At 52.7% G+C, this 16,147-nt stretch overlaps 1 protein-coding gene across 1 annotated transcript; it reads left to right on the top strand.

Moving 5' to 3' along the window:
- Positions 1–630: 630 nt before the first annotated feature.
- On the top strand, positions 631–15,694 carry LOC117437701 (sushi, nidogen and EGF-like domain-containing protein 1). Its single transcript, XM_034072272.1, has 5 exons — positions 631–784; positions 13,525–13,655; positions 14,242–14,523; positions 14,726–14,863; positions 15,500–15,694. The coding sequence occupies exons 1-5, from the start codon at positions 631–633 to the stop codon at positions 15,692–15,694; spliced, it is 900 nt and encodes a 299-aa protein (XP_033928163.1).
- Positions 15,695–16,147: the final 453 nt, after the last annotated feature.

Here is a 16,147-nt window from a genome sequence, read left to right as displayed (position 1 = left end):
GTGAAGAAGAAAACCAGTTGGACACCAGTTGATGCATTGAGATGAATGGGAGACCCTGGTCCCACCTTGATCCTAAGGACCTCCCCAGCCCCCATAACCGCGGTGGCAACCCTATTGCCCCTATGGTAGTCAATGGACGTCCTCTCCGATGCCACCACATAGACCAAATCCGCCTCCTTCTGCAATGGATATGGGGCGACGACAAAGACCCTGCCCCATAGATCAATGGGGAGAAGCTGCTCCACCACATGGTCACATCCCGTATGGACCTTGACGCATGTATGGCCGCTCAGCACCGCTATGGGGTTGTCAGATGTGACCTCGGTACCGGTTAGATCCGCACCAGTTTGGAGCTGGAAGCTATGGTAGGGCCCCAGTGTTAGGTGTAGGATGGCACCGGGTGGGTAGACCCGACCCCTATAGGAGAACATCCCATTGGCCTTTATGGCCACGTTGGTTATGGTGTGACCGGTCACCACAACCATCTCCTTGAGCCCCTTCCTTTTGGTGCTATCTGGTGTAACCACATAGTACCTATGACCTAACATCCCCATTGGTGGCACCATAGTGGCACCAACCGACAGCCACTTGGTGCTGGTGGCTACCACCACTATGGGGTTGGTAGCCCGGATGTGGACGGCCTTGGCCGCGAGCTGGTTGCCCAGTAGCTCCACGGTACTGGGGAGCCGGATGGGGACCAGTTGGTTGATCCCAATGGATACGGTGGTGGTGATGGAGCCGTTGAGGGTGGTGATGGTGGCGATGGTGGGTGAGGATGAGGAGGGTGAGGATGAGGATGAGGATGGGGTGAGGAGGAGGTGGGGGGTGAGGGGGGAGCCTTCATCGTTGTTCTGCATGAAGGAGGTGAGGAATTCCGTGCCGGGGAGGGATGTGATGGGAGCTGGAATGGGATAATGGGATAATGGGAATTGGGATGGGGGTGGGGGCAATGGGAATGGGAATGGGGGAAATGGGAATGGGGGGAATGGGGATTGGGGGATTGGGGATTGCAATGGGATTGGGGGAATGGGAATGAAATGGGGATTGGGGAATGGGGATTGCAATGGGAATGGGGGGAATGGGAATTGGGGGAATGGGATTGCAATGGGAATGGGGGGATGAGGATTGCAATGGGATTGGTGGGAATGGGAATTGCAATGGGAATGGGGGGAATGGGAATGAAATGGGGATTGGGGAATGGGGATTGAAATGGGAATGGGGGGAATGGGAATTGCAATGGGAATGGGGGAAATGGGAATGGGGGATTGGGGGTGGGAAAAGGGGGAGGAATGGGATGGGAATTCGATGGGAATGGGGATGGGGGCAATGGGAATGAATGGGAATGGGGATTGGGGAATGGGGATTGCAATGGGAATGGGGGATTGGGGGGGGAAAAGGGGGGGATGGGATGGGAATTCGAAGGGAATGGGAGGGGGGAATGGGAATGGGGAGAATGGGAATGGGGGAATGGGAATGAAATGGGATTGGGGGAATGGGAATTGCAATGGGATTGGGGGGAATGGGAATTGGGGGAAATGGGAATGGGGGGAATGGGATAAGTGGGAATTGGGATGGGGCAATGGGAATGGGGATGGGGGGGGGAGAAGGGGGGGAATGGGATGGGAATTGGAAGGGAATGGGGATGGAGGAATGGGAATGAAATGGGATTGGGGGAATGGGGATTGCAATGGGAATGGGGGGATGGGAAATGGGGAAATGGGATAAGTGGGAATTGGGATGGGGAAATGGGAATGGGGGGAATGGGAATGGGGAATTGGGGGGGGGAAGGGAGGGGGAAATGGGATATAGGAGAATGGGAATGGGGGGAATGGGAATGGGGGGAATGGGGATTGGGGGAATGGGATAAGTGGGAATTGGGATGGGGGAATGGAAATGGGGGATTGGGGGAGGAAGGGAGGGAGGGGAATGGGATGGGAATACGAAGGGAATGGGGGGAATGGGGATGGGGGAATGGGAATGAAATGGGGATTGGGGAATGGGAATTGCAATGGGAATAGGGGGATGGGAAATGGGGAATGGGAATTGGGGAAATTGGGAATTGGGGGAAATGGGAATTGGGGGAATGGGAATGGGGGATTGGGGAATGGGGATTGCAATGGAAATGGGGGGAATGGGAATTGGGGGAAATGGGAATTGGGTAAATGGGGATTGGGGGAATGGGAATGGGGGATTGGGGGGGAAAGAGGGGGGAATGGGATGGGAATTCGATGGGAATGGGGGGGAATGGGAATGAAATGGGAATGGGGAAATGGGGAATGAAATGGGGATTGGGGGAATGGGGATTGCAATGGGAATGGTGGGAATGGGGATTGGGGAATGGGAATGGGGAGAATGGGAATGGGGGGGATGGGAATGAAATGGGGATTGGGGGATGGGAATTGCAATGGGAATGGGGGGATGGGAAATGGGAATTGGGGGAATGGGAATTGGTGGAAATTGGGAATTGGTGGAAATGGGAATTGGGGCAAATGGGGATTGGGGGAAATGGGAATTGGGAAATGGGAATTAGGCTTTTAATGGGAAAAACACCCCAAAAAGGTGAGAAAAGCTCCTGGATTCTAGGTTAAAACAACAGAGATTGAGATTTTGGGTGAAAAAAGAGGGATTTTGGGTAAAAATAGCTGTTTTGTGCAGTTTTTCATTGAAATAAAGAGGAAAGGAGGTTTTTTGGGGTGAAAATAGGGAATAATGGGGTTTTTCTGGAGAAAAAAAGGAGAATAAAGGATTTTGGGTGGAAAAAAGGGTTTTTTGGTGAAAAATGAGGTTTTTGGTGAAAAATGAGGTTTTTGGTGAAAAATGAGGTTTTTGGTCAAGAGGTGAAGGGTTAATAAAGTGGGAATGGGAAAAATAGGGATTATATGGGAATTATATGGGAAATAAAGGGAATTAAGCCTTTTGATGCAGAAACGTGAAGCAGAAGGGACTAAAATGGGGTGAAAAGAGGGGAAATTGGGGCAATGGGAATGGGAATGGGAATGGGGATGGGATGGGATGGGAATGGGGATGGGGTTGGGAATGGGAATGGGAATGGGGATGGGAATGGGAATGGGGATGGGAATGGGAATGGGAATGGGGATGGGGATGGGAGTGGGGATGGGAATGGGAATGGGGATGGGATGGGGATGGGAATGGGGATGGGGATGGGGGTGGGAATGGGAATGGGAATGGGGATGGGAATGGGGATGGGGATGGGAGTGGGGATGGGAATGGGAATGGGGATGGGATGGGGTTGGGAATGGGAATGGGAATGGGGATGGGAATGGGGATGGGGATGGGAATGGGAACGGGAATGGGGATGGGAATGGGGATGGGAATGGGAATGGGGATGGGAATGGGGATGGGAATGGGGATGGGGATGGGAATGGGAATGGGAATGGGGATGGGGATGGGAATGGGGATGGGGATGGGAATGGGGATGGGAATGGGGATGGGAATGGGAATGGGGATGGGGATGGGAATGGGAATGGGAATGGGTTGATGCTCACCCCAGCACAGAGCCAATGGAAGCCACCAGAGACCCATTTCCATCACTGAAAAATGCCCTAAATAGGGAAAATTAACCTCATTTTGGGGTGAAAAGAGCCATAATTGGACAAAAAGGATCACGGAGGTGACCCAAATGTCCCAAATTGTCCCTAAATACCCTTTTTTAACCCCAAAATGAGGCCAAATGAAGCGATTTGGCCATTCCCACCATTGGGATGTTCTTGGCGCTGTTGGTTGCCCCCATCCCACAATATTTAATGGGATTTCCATGGAAAACACCTAAATTTGGGTTTGGGATGGAGAAAATCCCCATTTTTTATGGTTTTCTTGGGAATTCGACCCATTTTGGAGCTCTTTTTGGGGTTGAAGGCATCTCAGGTACCTTTGGATCACCCCATAGGACCCATAGCACTTACCTTTAGGTGCTATCCCAAAGACCATGGATCCATAGGGATGGATGTAGGAAAACTGACGTCTTGACCCCAAAACTTGCCTTTTTATGGCCAAATTGGGGTCATCTCATGGAGCTCTGATAGGGGAAGGAATTGGGGCCAAAAAGGGATGGATTTGGCCACATCCCATAGGAAGGAAATGGGGTTGAGGTCAAAAGAGGTTGGGTTGGAAACCAGAGATGGAATTCCAGGGAACTGGAATTGGGATGGATGTAGGAACCCCATTAAGGGCAATGCAATGGGGACAGGACCCCATAGTGATGGGTACAGGACCCCATAGTGATGGGTGCAGGACCCCATTGCAATGGGTGCAGGACCCCATAGTGATGGGTGCAGGACCCCATTGTGATGGGTGCAGGACCCTATAGTGATGGGTACAGGACCCCCATTAAGGACAATGCAATGGGTGCAGGACCCCATTGCAATGGGTGCAGGACCCCATAGTGATGGGTGCAGGACCCCATTGCGATGGGTGCAGGACCCCATAGTGATGGGTGCAGGACCCCATTGTGATGGGTGCAGGACCCCATAATGATGGGTGCAGGACCCAATTGTGATGGGTGCAGGACCCCATTGTGATGGGTGCAGGACCCCATTGTGATGGGTGCAGGACCCCATTGCAATGGGTGCAGGACCCCATAGTGATGGGTGCAGGACCCCATAGTGATGGGTGCAGGACCCCATAGTGATGGGTGCAGGACCCCATTGTGATGGGTGCAGGACCCCATTGTGATGGGTGCAGGACCCCATTGAGATGGGTGCAGGATCCCATAGTGATGGGTGCAGGACCCCATAGTGATGGGTGCAGGACCCCATAGTGATGGGTGCAGGATCCCATAAGGACATTGCAATGGGTGCAGGACCCCATAGTGATGGGTGCAGGACCCCATTGTGATGGGTGCAGGACCCCCCATTGTGATGGGTGCAGGACCCCATAGTGATGGGTGCAGGATCCCATAGTGATGGGTGCAGGACCCCATAGTGATGGGTGCAGGACCCCATAGTGATGGGTGCAGGACCCCATAGTGATGGGTACAGGACCCCATTGTGATGGGTGCAGGACCCCATAGTGATGGGTGCAGGACCCCATTGTAATGGGTATAGGACCCCATTGTGATGGGTGCAGGACCCCATTGTAATGGGTGCAGGACCCCATTGAGATGGGTGCAGGACCCCCATAGTGATGGGTGCAGGACCCCATAGTGATGGGTATAGGACCCCATTGTGATGGGTGCAGGACCCCATTGTGATGGGTGCAGGACCCCATAGTGATGGGTATAGGACCCCATTGTGATGGGTGCAGGACCCCATAGTGATGGGTGCAGGACCCCCATAGTGATGGGTGCAGGACCCCATAGTGATGGGTGCAGGACCCCATAGTGATGGGTACAGGACCCCATAGTGATGGGTGCAGGACCCCATAGTGATGGGTGCAGGACCCCATTGTGATGGGTGCAGGACCCCATTGCGATGGGTGCAGGACCCCATTGTGATGGGTACAGGACCCCATTGTGATGGGTGCAGGACCCTATAGTGATGGGTGCAGGACCCCATTGTGATGGGTGCAGGACCCCATTGTGATGGGTGCAGGACCCCCATAGTGATGGGTACAGGACCCCATTGTGATGGGTACAGGACCCCATAGTGATGGGTACAGGACCCCATAGTGATGGGTGCAGGACCCCATAGTGATGGGTACAGGACCCCCATAGTGATGGGTGCAGGACCCCATTGTGATGGGTACAGGACCCCATTGTGATGGGTGCAGGACCCCATAGTGATGGGTACAGGACCCCATTGTGATGGGTATAGGACCCCCATAGTGATGGATGCAGGACCCCATTGTGATGGGTGCAGGACCCCATTGTGATGGGTGCAGGACCCCATAGTGATGGGTGCAGCACCCCATAGTGATGGGTGCAGGACCCCATTGCAATGGGTGCAGGACCCCATTATGATGGGTGCAGGACCCCATTGTGATGGGTACAGGACCCCATTGTGATGGGTACAGGACCCCATAGTGATGGGTGCAGGACCCCATTGTGATGGGTGCAGGACCCCATTGTGATGGGTGCAGGACCCCATAGTGATGGGTGCAGGACCCCATAGTGATGGGTTCAGGACCCCATTGTGATGGGCACAGGACCCCATAGTGATGGGTATAGGACCCCCATAGTGATGGGTACAGGACCCCCATAGTGATGGGTGCAGGACCCCATTGGGATGGGTGCAGGACCCCATAGTGATGGGTGCAGGACCCCATTGTGATGGGTGCAGGACCCCATTGTGATGGGTGCAGGATCCCATTGTAATGGGTGCAGGACCCCATAGTGATGGGTGCAGGACCCCATAGTGATGGGTGCAGGACCCCATTGTGATGGGTGCAGGACCCCATTGTGATGGGTGCAGGACCCTATAGTGATGGGTGCAGGACCCCATTGTGATGGGTACAGGACCCCATAGTGATGGGTACAGGACCCCATAGTGATGGGTGCAGGACCCCATTGCAATGGGTGCAGGACCCCATAGTGATGGGTGCAGGACCCTATAGTGATGGGTGCAGGACCCCATAGTGATGGATGCAGGACCCCATAGTGATGGGTGCAGGACCCTATAGTGATGGGTGCAGGACCCCATAGTGATGGGTGCAGGACCCCATAGTGATGGGTGCAGGACCCTATAGTGATGGGTGCAGGACCCCATAGTGATGGGTGCAGGACCCCATAGTGATGGGTGCAGGACCCCATTAAGGACAATGGAATGGGTGCAGGACCCCATTGTGATGGGTGCAGGACCCCATAGTGATGGGTGCAGGACCCCATAGTGATGGGTACAGGACCCCATTGTAATGGGTGCAGGACCCCCATTGTGATGGGTGCAGGACCCCATAGTGATGGGTGCAGGACCCCATAGTGATGGGTACAGGACCCCATTGTGATGGGTGCAGGACCCCATTGTGATGGGTACAGGACCCCATTGTGATGGATGCAGGACCCCATAGTGATGGGTGCAGGACCCCATTGTAATGGGTGCAGGACCCCATAGTGATGGGTGCAGGACCCCATAGTGATGGGTGCAGGACCCCATTGAGATGGGTGTAGGACCCCATTGTGATGGGTGCAGGACCCCATTGTGATGGGTGCAGGACCCCATTGTGATGGGTGCAGGACCCCATAGTGATAGGTGCAGGACCCCATAGTGATGGGTGCAGGACCCCATAGTGATGGGTGTAGGACCCCATTGTGATGGGTGCAGGACCCCATAGTGATGGGTATAGGACCCCATAGTGATGGGTGTAGGACCCCATTGTGATGGGTACAGGACCCCATTATGATGGGTGCAGGACCCCATTATGATGGGTACAGGACCCCATAGTGATGGGTGCAGGACCCCCATAGTGATGGGTGCAGGACCCCATAGTGATGGGTGCAGGACCCCATAGTGATGGGTGCAGGACCCCATTATGATGGGTGCAGGACCCCATTATGATGGGTACAGGACCCCCATAGTGATGGGTGCAGGATCCCATAGTGATGGGTACAGGACCCCATAGTGATGGGTGCAGGACCCCATAGTGATGGGTGCAGGACCCCCATAGTGATGGGTGCAGGACCCCATTGTGATGGGTGCAGGATCCCATAGTGATGGGTGCAGGACCCCATTAAGGACAATGCAATGGGTGCAGGACCCCATAGTGATGGGTGCAGGACCCCATAGTGATGGGTACAGGACCCCATTGTGATGGGTGCAGGACCCCATAGTGATGGGTGCAGGACCCCATTGTAATGGGTGCAGGACCCCATAGTGATGGGTACAGGACCCCATTGTGATGGGTGCAGGACCCCATTGTGATGGGTGCAGGACCCCCATAGTGATGGGTGCAGGACCCCATTGTGATGGGTACAGGACCCCATAGTGATGGGTGCAGGACCCCATAGTGATGGGTGCAGGACCCCATAGTGATGGGTGCAGGACCCCCATTGTGATGGGTACAGGACCCCATAGTGATGGGTGCAGGACCCCATTATGATGGGTGCAGGACCCCATAGTGATGGGTATAGGACCCCATAGTGATGGGTGCAGGACCCCATTGCGATGGGTGCAGGATCCCATTGTGATGGGTGCAGGACCCCATTGTGATGGGTGCAGGACCCCCATTGTGATGGGTGCAGGACCCCATAGTGATGGGTGCAGGACCCCATTGTGATGGGTGCAGGACCCCATTGCAATGGGTGCAGGACCCCATTGTGATGGGTGCAGGACCCCATTGTGATGGGTGCAGGACCCCATAGTGATGGGTGCAGGACCCCATTGTGATGGGTGCAGGACCCCATTGTGATGGGTGCAGGACCCCATAGTGATGGGTGCAGGACCCCATAGTGATGGGTACACGACCCCATAGTGATGGGTGCAGGACCCCATTGTGATGGGTGCAGGACCCCATTGCTATGGGTGCAGGACCCCATTGAGATGGGTGCAGGACCCCATTGTGATGGGTGCAGGACCCCATAAGGACATTACAATGGGTGCAGGACCCCATTGTGATGGGTGCAGGACCCCATAGTGATGGGTACAGGACCCCATAGTGATGGGTGCAGGACCCCATAGTGATGGGTACAGGACCCCATAGTGATGGGTGCAGGACCCCATTGTGATGGGTACAGGACCCCATTGTGATGGGTACAGGACCCCATTGTGGTGGGTGTAGGACCCCATAGTGATGGGTGCGGGACCCCATAGAGATGGGTATAGGACCCCATTGTGATGGGTGCAGGACCCCATTGTGATGGGTACAGGACCCCATTGTGATGGGTGCAGGACCCCCATTGTGATGGGTGCAGGACCCCATAGTGATGGATGCAGGACCCCATAGTGATGGGTGCAGGACCCCCATTATAATGGGTGCAGGACCCCATAGTGATGGGTGCAGGACCCCCATTAAGGACAATGCAATGGGTGCAGGACCCCATTGTGATGGGTATAGGACCCCATAGTGATGGGTGCAGGACCCCATTGTGATGGGTGCAGGATCCCATAGTGATGGGTGCAGGACCCTATTGTGATGGGTGCAGGACCCCATAGTGATGGATGCAGGACCCCATAGTGATGGGTGCAGGACCCCATTGTGATGGATGCAGGACCCCATTGTGATGGGTGCAGGACCCCATTGTAATGGGTGCAGGACCCCATAGTGATGGGTGCAGGACCCCATTGTGATGGGTGCAGGACCCCCATAGTGATGGGTGCAGGACCCCATAGTGATGGGTGCAGGACCCCATTAAGGACATTGCAATGGGTGCAGGACCCCATTGTGATGGGTGCAGGACCCCATTGAGATGGGTGCAGGACCCCATAGTGATGGGTACAGGACCCCATAGTGATGGGTGCAGGACCCCATAGTGATGGGTGCAGGACCCCATAGTGATGGGTGCAGGACCCTATTGTGATGGGTACAGGACCCCATTGTGAAGGGTGCAGGACCCCATAATGATGGGTGCAGGACCCCATAGTGATGGGTGCAGGACCCCCATAGTGATGGGTGCAGGACCCCATAGTGATGGGTGCAGGACCCCATTGTGATGGGTGTAGGATCCCATTGTGATGGGTACAGGACCCCATAGTGATGGGTGCAGGACCCCATAGTGATGGGTGCAGGACCCCCATTGTGATGGGTGCAGGACCCCATAGTGATGGGTGCAGGATCCCATTATGATGGGTGCAGGACCCCATTGTGATGGGTGCAGGACCCCATAGTGATGGGTGCAGGACCCCATAGTGATGGGTACAGGACCCCATAGTGATGGGTGCAGGACCCCATAGTGATGGGTGCAGGACCCCATAGTGATGGGTGCAGGACCCCATTATAATGGGTGCAGGACCCCATAGTGATGGGTGCAGGACCCCATAGTGATGGGTGCAGGACCCCATTGTGATGGGTGCAGGACCCCATAGTGATGGGTGCAGGACCCCCATAGTGATGGGTGCAGGACCCCCATAGTGATGGGTGCAGGACCCCATTGTGATGGGTGCAGGACCCCATAGTGATGGGTGCAGGACCCCCATAGTGATGGGTGCAGGACCCCATTGAGATGGGTGCAGGACCCCATTGTGATGGGTATAGGACCCCCATTAAGGACACTGTAATGGGATGGGTTAATGGGGATATTCCATAGGGAAGCCTGGATAACATCAAGGTCCAGCTTATGGGTCCATGCCAAGACCTTATCTATGGGTCATTACACATCTGGATGGGGCCATATGTATCCCATAACCTTGAGGCATCCTATGGGTTATTGAACCCTGGATGGACTGGGAATGGGAACATTCCATGGTGGTTATGGGACTGGATCCCAATGGGATGGGTTATCCCATATTGGGATGGGTTTTCCTCATTATGGGATGGGTTTTCCCATTATGGGATGGGTTTTCCCTATGGTGGGATGGGTTTTCCCATAGTGGGATGGGTTTTCCCATAGTGGGATGGGTTTTCCCCATTATGGGATGGGTTTTCCTCATTATGGGATGGGTTTTCCCATAGTGGGATGGGATTTCCCATTGTGGGATGGGTTTTCCCATATTGGGATGGGTTTTCCCTATTATGGGATGGGTTTTCCCATTATGGGATGTCTCCTGGAGGTCTCCATGTTAAAAGAAGGGACAGGATGTGACCCCAATCCCATTTCCTGCTGCCTGATCTCCTCTTCCCTTCCCTCCTATCCCTTAGGATCCACATCCAGGAGATCCAGGTAGGACATCCTATTCCCATCTTCCCCCTTGGAATTCCATGGGTTGGATCAGTCTCCTTCTGTCTATGACCCCAAATAGCAGGAATTGGGGTCAAATGAGATCCCTTTGGGATATGGGATATTATATGGGATTATGGGATGGGTTTGGGATAGAAGAGCCTTGAGGGTCATCCGGTTGGGACCAATGGACCAATCCCCATCCTACCTGGATCTGAACCCATCCAAACCCTCTCCATTCATCCCATTCCCATATCCCATCATCCCCATTAGATCCCATTCATCCCATCATCCCTATTAGATCCCATTCATCCCATCATCCCCATTAGATCCCATTCATCCCATCATCCCATTAGATCCCATTCATCCCATCATCCCATTAGATCCCATTCATCTCATCATCCCCATTAGATCCCATTCATCCCATCATCCCCATTAGATCCCATTCATCCCATCATCCCATTAGATCCCATTCATCCCATCATCCCCATTAGATCCCATTCATTCCATCATCCCCATTAGATCCCATTCATCTGATCCCATTCATCTCTTCCCTTTCCCAGCTGGAATCTCCTCCTCTTCCTCCCATTGGAGAAGCCTCATTGGGATGAAGGTCTCATCCCATGTCCTGCTCCTGGTTATAGGTAGGTTGGAAGGAGGCATCTCCTTGGGATGATGGATCCTGGTGATGGATCCTCCTCTATCACCTCCATGTCTTCTACAGGAGCTGTTGGGACCATCCAAGCAGTGAGAGACAAAGGTGGGTCTTCAAAACCATCCAAAAATGGGGTTTTTCACCCAAAAATGGGGTTTTCCATCCAAAAATGGGGGTTTTTACCCAAAAATGGGGTTTTTCCACCCAAAAAATGGGGTTTTCCATCAAAAAATGGGGTTTTCCACCCAAAAATGGGGTTTTCCATCCAAAAAATGGGGTTTTCCATCTCCTAAGGATGATGGATCCTGGGTGATGGATCCTCCTCATTCCCATCCATGTCTTCTCCAGGAGCTGTTGGGACCATCCAAGCAGTGAGAGACAAAGGTGGGTCTTCAAAACCATCCAAAAATGGGGTTTTTCACCCAAAAATGGGGTTTTTCACCCAAAAATGGGGTTTTTCAATCCAAAAATGGGGTTTTTTACCCAAAAATGGGGTTTTTCACCCAAAAATGGGGTTTTTCCACCCAAAAATGGGGTTTTCCATCTCCTAAGGATGATGGATCCTGGGTGATGGATCCTCCTCATTCCCATCCATGTCTTCTCCAGGAGCTGTTGGGACCATCCAAGCAGTGAGAGACAAAGGTGGGTCTTCAAAACCATCCAAAAATGGGGTTTTTCACCCAAAAATGGGGTTTTTCACCCAAAAATGGGGTTTTTCAATCCAAAAATGGGGTTTTTCACCCAAAAATGGGGTTTTTCACCCAAAAATGGGGTTTTTCCACCCAAAAATGGGGTTTTTTACCCAAAAATGGGGTTTTTCCACCCAAAAATGGGGTTTTCCATCCAAAAATGGGGTTTTTCCATCCAAAAATGGGGTTTTTCCGTCCAAAAATGGGGTTTTTCCACCCAAAAATGGGGTTTTTCACCCAAAATGGGGTTTTCCATCCAAAAATGGGGTTTTACACCCAAAAATGGGGTTTTTCCATCCAAAAATGGGGTTTTTCCGTCCAAAAATGGGGTTTTCCACCCAAAAATGGGGTTTTCCAATCCAAAAATGGGGTTTTCCACCCAAAAATGGGTTTTTCCATCCAAAATGGGCTTTTCCATCCAAAAATGGGGTTTTCCACCCAAAATGGGGTTTTCCATCCAAAAATGGGGTTTTCCATCCAAAAATGGGGTTTTCCACCCAGAATAGGGTTTTCCATCCAAAAATGGGGTTTTCCATCCAAAAATGGTGTTTTCCACCCAAAATGGGGTTTTCCACCCAAAATGGGGTTTTCCACCCAAAACGAGCTCGTTTCTGCTTCATTTCGGGACGTGGGATGGGAAAGGAGCTTCCATATGGGAATATGGACGTTGGGGTCCTCTTCTTGCCCTCAAATCCCATTTCCACCCCAACCTTTGGCCATCTAGAGGAGTCAACCCCATTGACCCACTTGGTCAACCCCATTGACCAACTCGGTCAACCCCATTGACCCACTCGGTCAACCCCATTGACCCTCTTGGTCAACCCCATTGACCCACTTGGTCAACCCCATTGACCCACTTAGTCAACCCCATTGATCCACTTGGTCAACCCCATTGACCAACTTGGTCAACCCCATTGACCAACTTGGTCAACCCCATTGACCCTCTTGGTCAACCCCATTGACCCACTCGGTCAACCCCATTGACCCACTCGGTCAACCCCATTGACCAACTCGGTCAACCCCATTGACCAACTCGGTCAACCCCATTGACCAACTTGGTCAACCCCATTGACCCTCTTGGTCAACCCCATTGACCCACTCGGTCAACCCCATTGACCCACTTGGTCAACCCCATTGACCCTCTTGGTCAACCCCATTGACCCACTTGGTCAACCCCATTGACCCACTTGGTCAACCCCATTGACCCTCTTGGTCAACCCCATTGACCCATTTGGTCAACCCCATTGACCCACTCGGTCAACCCCATTGACCCACTCGGTCAACCCCATTGACCCACTTGGTCAACCCCATTGACCCACTTGGTCAACCCCATTGACCCTCTTGGTCAACCCCATTGACCCACTTGGTCCCATATGGATCTCAGGCCCCATTTAAGACCAAAGTGATGGATTCCACCCCAAAGTCTATGGGATGGGATTGGGATGCTCATCAATAGCTCAACCTCTGTCCCCCTCCAGCATCATTGCTCTATCCCTATGGCCTGGAGCACCAGGACCACAAGAACCCCAAACTGGATGATGGGACATCAAAGGAGGTCACCCTCAATGTGCCATTCACCTTCTATGGCCGAGAGCACAAAACCCTCTATGTAAGTGAGTGGAGATCCCATAACTTCCATGGGCATCTTCCATTGTCCCATTCCCACCTTTCCCTATGCTCCATTTCATCCCTTTTAACCCCATTTGGTCCCATTTCCTATGTATCCAAGTGTCCCAATAAGACCTTATCCCATAGAGGAGGTCCCATATATAGGGATGGATCAATGGTGCCCCCATTTGGTCCCATTTCCAATGCATCCAAGTGTCCTACATGGAGACCTTATCCCATAGAGGAGGCCATATATAGGGATGGGCAATGGACCCCCATTTGGTCCCATTTCCTATGTATCCAAGTGTCCTACAAGGAGACCTTATCCCATAGAGGAGGACATATATAGGGATGGGGCAATGGACCCCCCATTTGGTCCCATTACTGATGCATCCCAGTGTCCCAATAAGACCTTATCCCATAGAGGAGGCCATATATAGGGATGGGGCAATGGGACCCCCCAATCATGGTCATGGAGATATAGGTCTCAATGGCAAGAGCACATCAGGACCCATCCCCATATCCAAGCTGGTTATGGGGCTCCAATGGAGGTGACCCCATAGGGGTTGACCTGATGTCTTCCCCAGGTCAACAACAATGGGGTGATCTCCTTTGACACCCGCATCAACCAGTACACCCCAGACCCGTTCCCATTGGCCGACGGACGCCCCTTTGTGGCCCCATATTGGGCTGATGTGGACAATGTGCTTGGGGGAGATGTGTTCTACCGACAGACCATGGACCCCACACTCCTGACCCACATCACCACCGACATCAACCGGTACTTCCCCACCACCCCATACACGGCCATATGGGCACTGGTGGCTACTTGGGACCGGGTGGCCTATTATGGCTCCACCAGCAACAAGGTAAGGTCCATAGGGGTGAATTGAAGGGGAGGTGAGGCTCATGTGTTGGCCTCGCCTCCATAGGGCACAATTGGGGTAGAAACCCCAAAGACCCCATATAGACACCGAAAGAACCAGGTTGGATGCCCCATTCCCTATACCTAAACCCCATTCCTATCTCCTCATCCCATATTTGGTGTCCATATCCCATTCCTTCCTATAGGGCAACACCTTCCAAGCCGTCCTCACCACCGACACCAAGAGGTCCTTCATCATCCTCAACTATTGGGATATCCAATGGACTACGGGGGCAGCAAGTGATGGGGACCCCGAAACGGGGCTTGGTGGGACTCCAGCACATGTATGTTGGGATGGGATAGGGAATGGGATGGGATTGGGAATGGGATGGGATAGGAAATGGGATGGGATTGGGAATGGGAATGGGAGAGGAGGTTGAGGTCATGTCAACCCATAGGTGTAGATGACAATGGTTGGGTGACACCATCAGGTCCAGTGTTGGGATAGGAAATGGGATGGGATTGGGAATGGGATGGGATTGGGAATGGGATGGGATTGGGAATGGGAGAGGAGGTTGAGGTCATCCCATCCCATACATGTAGAAGACAATGGTTGGGTGACACCATCGGGTCCATTGAAGACTGTAGGTGTCCCATATCATGTACTGGTCCACCACCAGCACCAACTGGGTGCCCCATGCCATGAATGGGATTCAGATCCCAAATCCCCCTTTTTGGCCCCATTTCCAGGCTGGTTTCAATGGGATTTTGACCCCAAATCCCCCTTTTTTTGCCCCCTTTTTTGCCCCATTTCCAGGCTGGTTTCAATGGGATTCAGACCCCAAATCCCCCTTTTTTGCCCCATTTCCAGGCTGATTTCAATGGGATTCAGACCCCAAATCCCCCTTTTTTGCCCCATTTCCAGGCTGATTTCAATGGGATTTTGACCCCAAATCCCCCATTTTTTGCCCCATTTCCAGGCCGGTTTCAACAGTGGAGATGACACCAACTTCTACAACATCCCTGGGTCCCAAACTGGAGCCATCATCAACATCACCATGACCTCCAATGTCAATGTACCAGGTCGATGGGTATTCCAAGTGGATGACTTCAAGGTGTTGGGGGTCCCCACTGAGGACCCCAAAGGCTCTGGGAACAATGGGTGTTGGTTGTAAGGTGGGTTTTGGGGTGAAAACATGGGAAAATGGGACAATTGGGACAAGTTTTGGGGTGAAAACATGGGAAAAAGGGACAATTGGGACAAGTTTTGTCCTTTTGAGGTCTTGGTTTCTTCCAACAGCTCCATTGGGATAGAGGAACCCGTTGGTTGTAAGGTGGGTTTTGGGGTGAAAACATGGGAAAATGGGACAATTGGGACAAGTTTTGAGGTCTTGGTTTCTTCCTACAGCTCCATTGGGATAGAGGAACCCGTTGGTTGTAAGGTGGGTTTTGGGGTGAAAACATGGGAAAATGGGACAATTGGGACAAGTTTTGAGGTCTTGGTTTCTTCCAATGGGACCATTGGGACATAGGAACCCGTTGGTTTTAAGGTGGGTTTTGGGGTGAAAACATGGGAAAAACGGACAATTGGGACAAGTTTTGAGGTCTTGGTTTCTTCCAACGGGTCC

The sequence above is a fragment of the Melopsittacus undulatus genome, chromosome 26 (genome assembly GCF_012275295.1).
Source record: "Melopsittacus undulatus isolate bMelUnd1 chromosome 26, bMelUnd1.mat.Z, whole genome shotgun sequence".
Classification (NCBI taxonomy): domain Eukaryota; kingdom Metazoa; phylum Chordata; class Aves; order Psittaciformes; family Psittaculidae; genus Melopsittacus; species Melopsittacus undulatus.
Note: the sequence above shows the minus strand (reverse complement) of the source record. Positions and strands in the feature narration are given on the sequence as shown.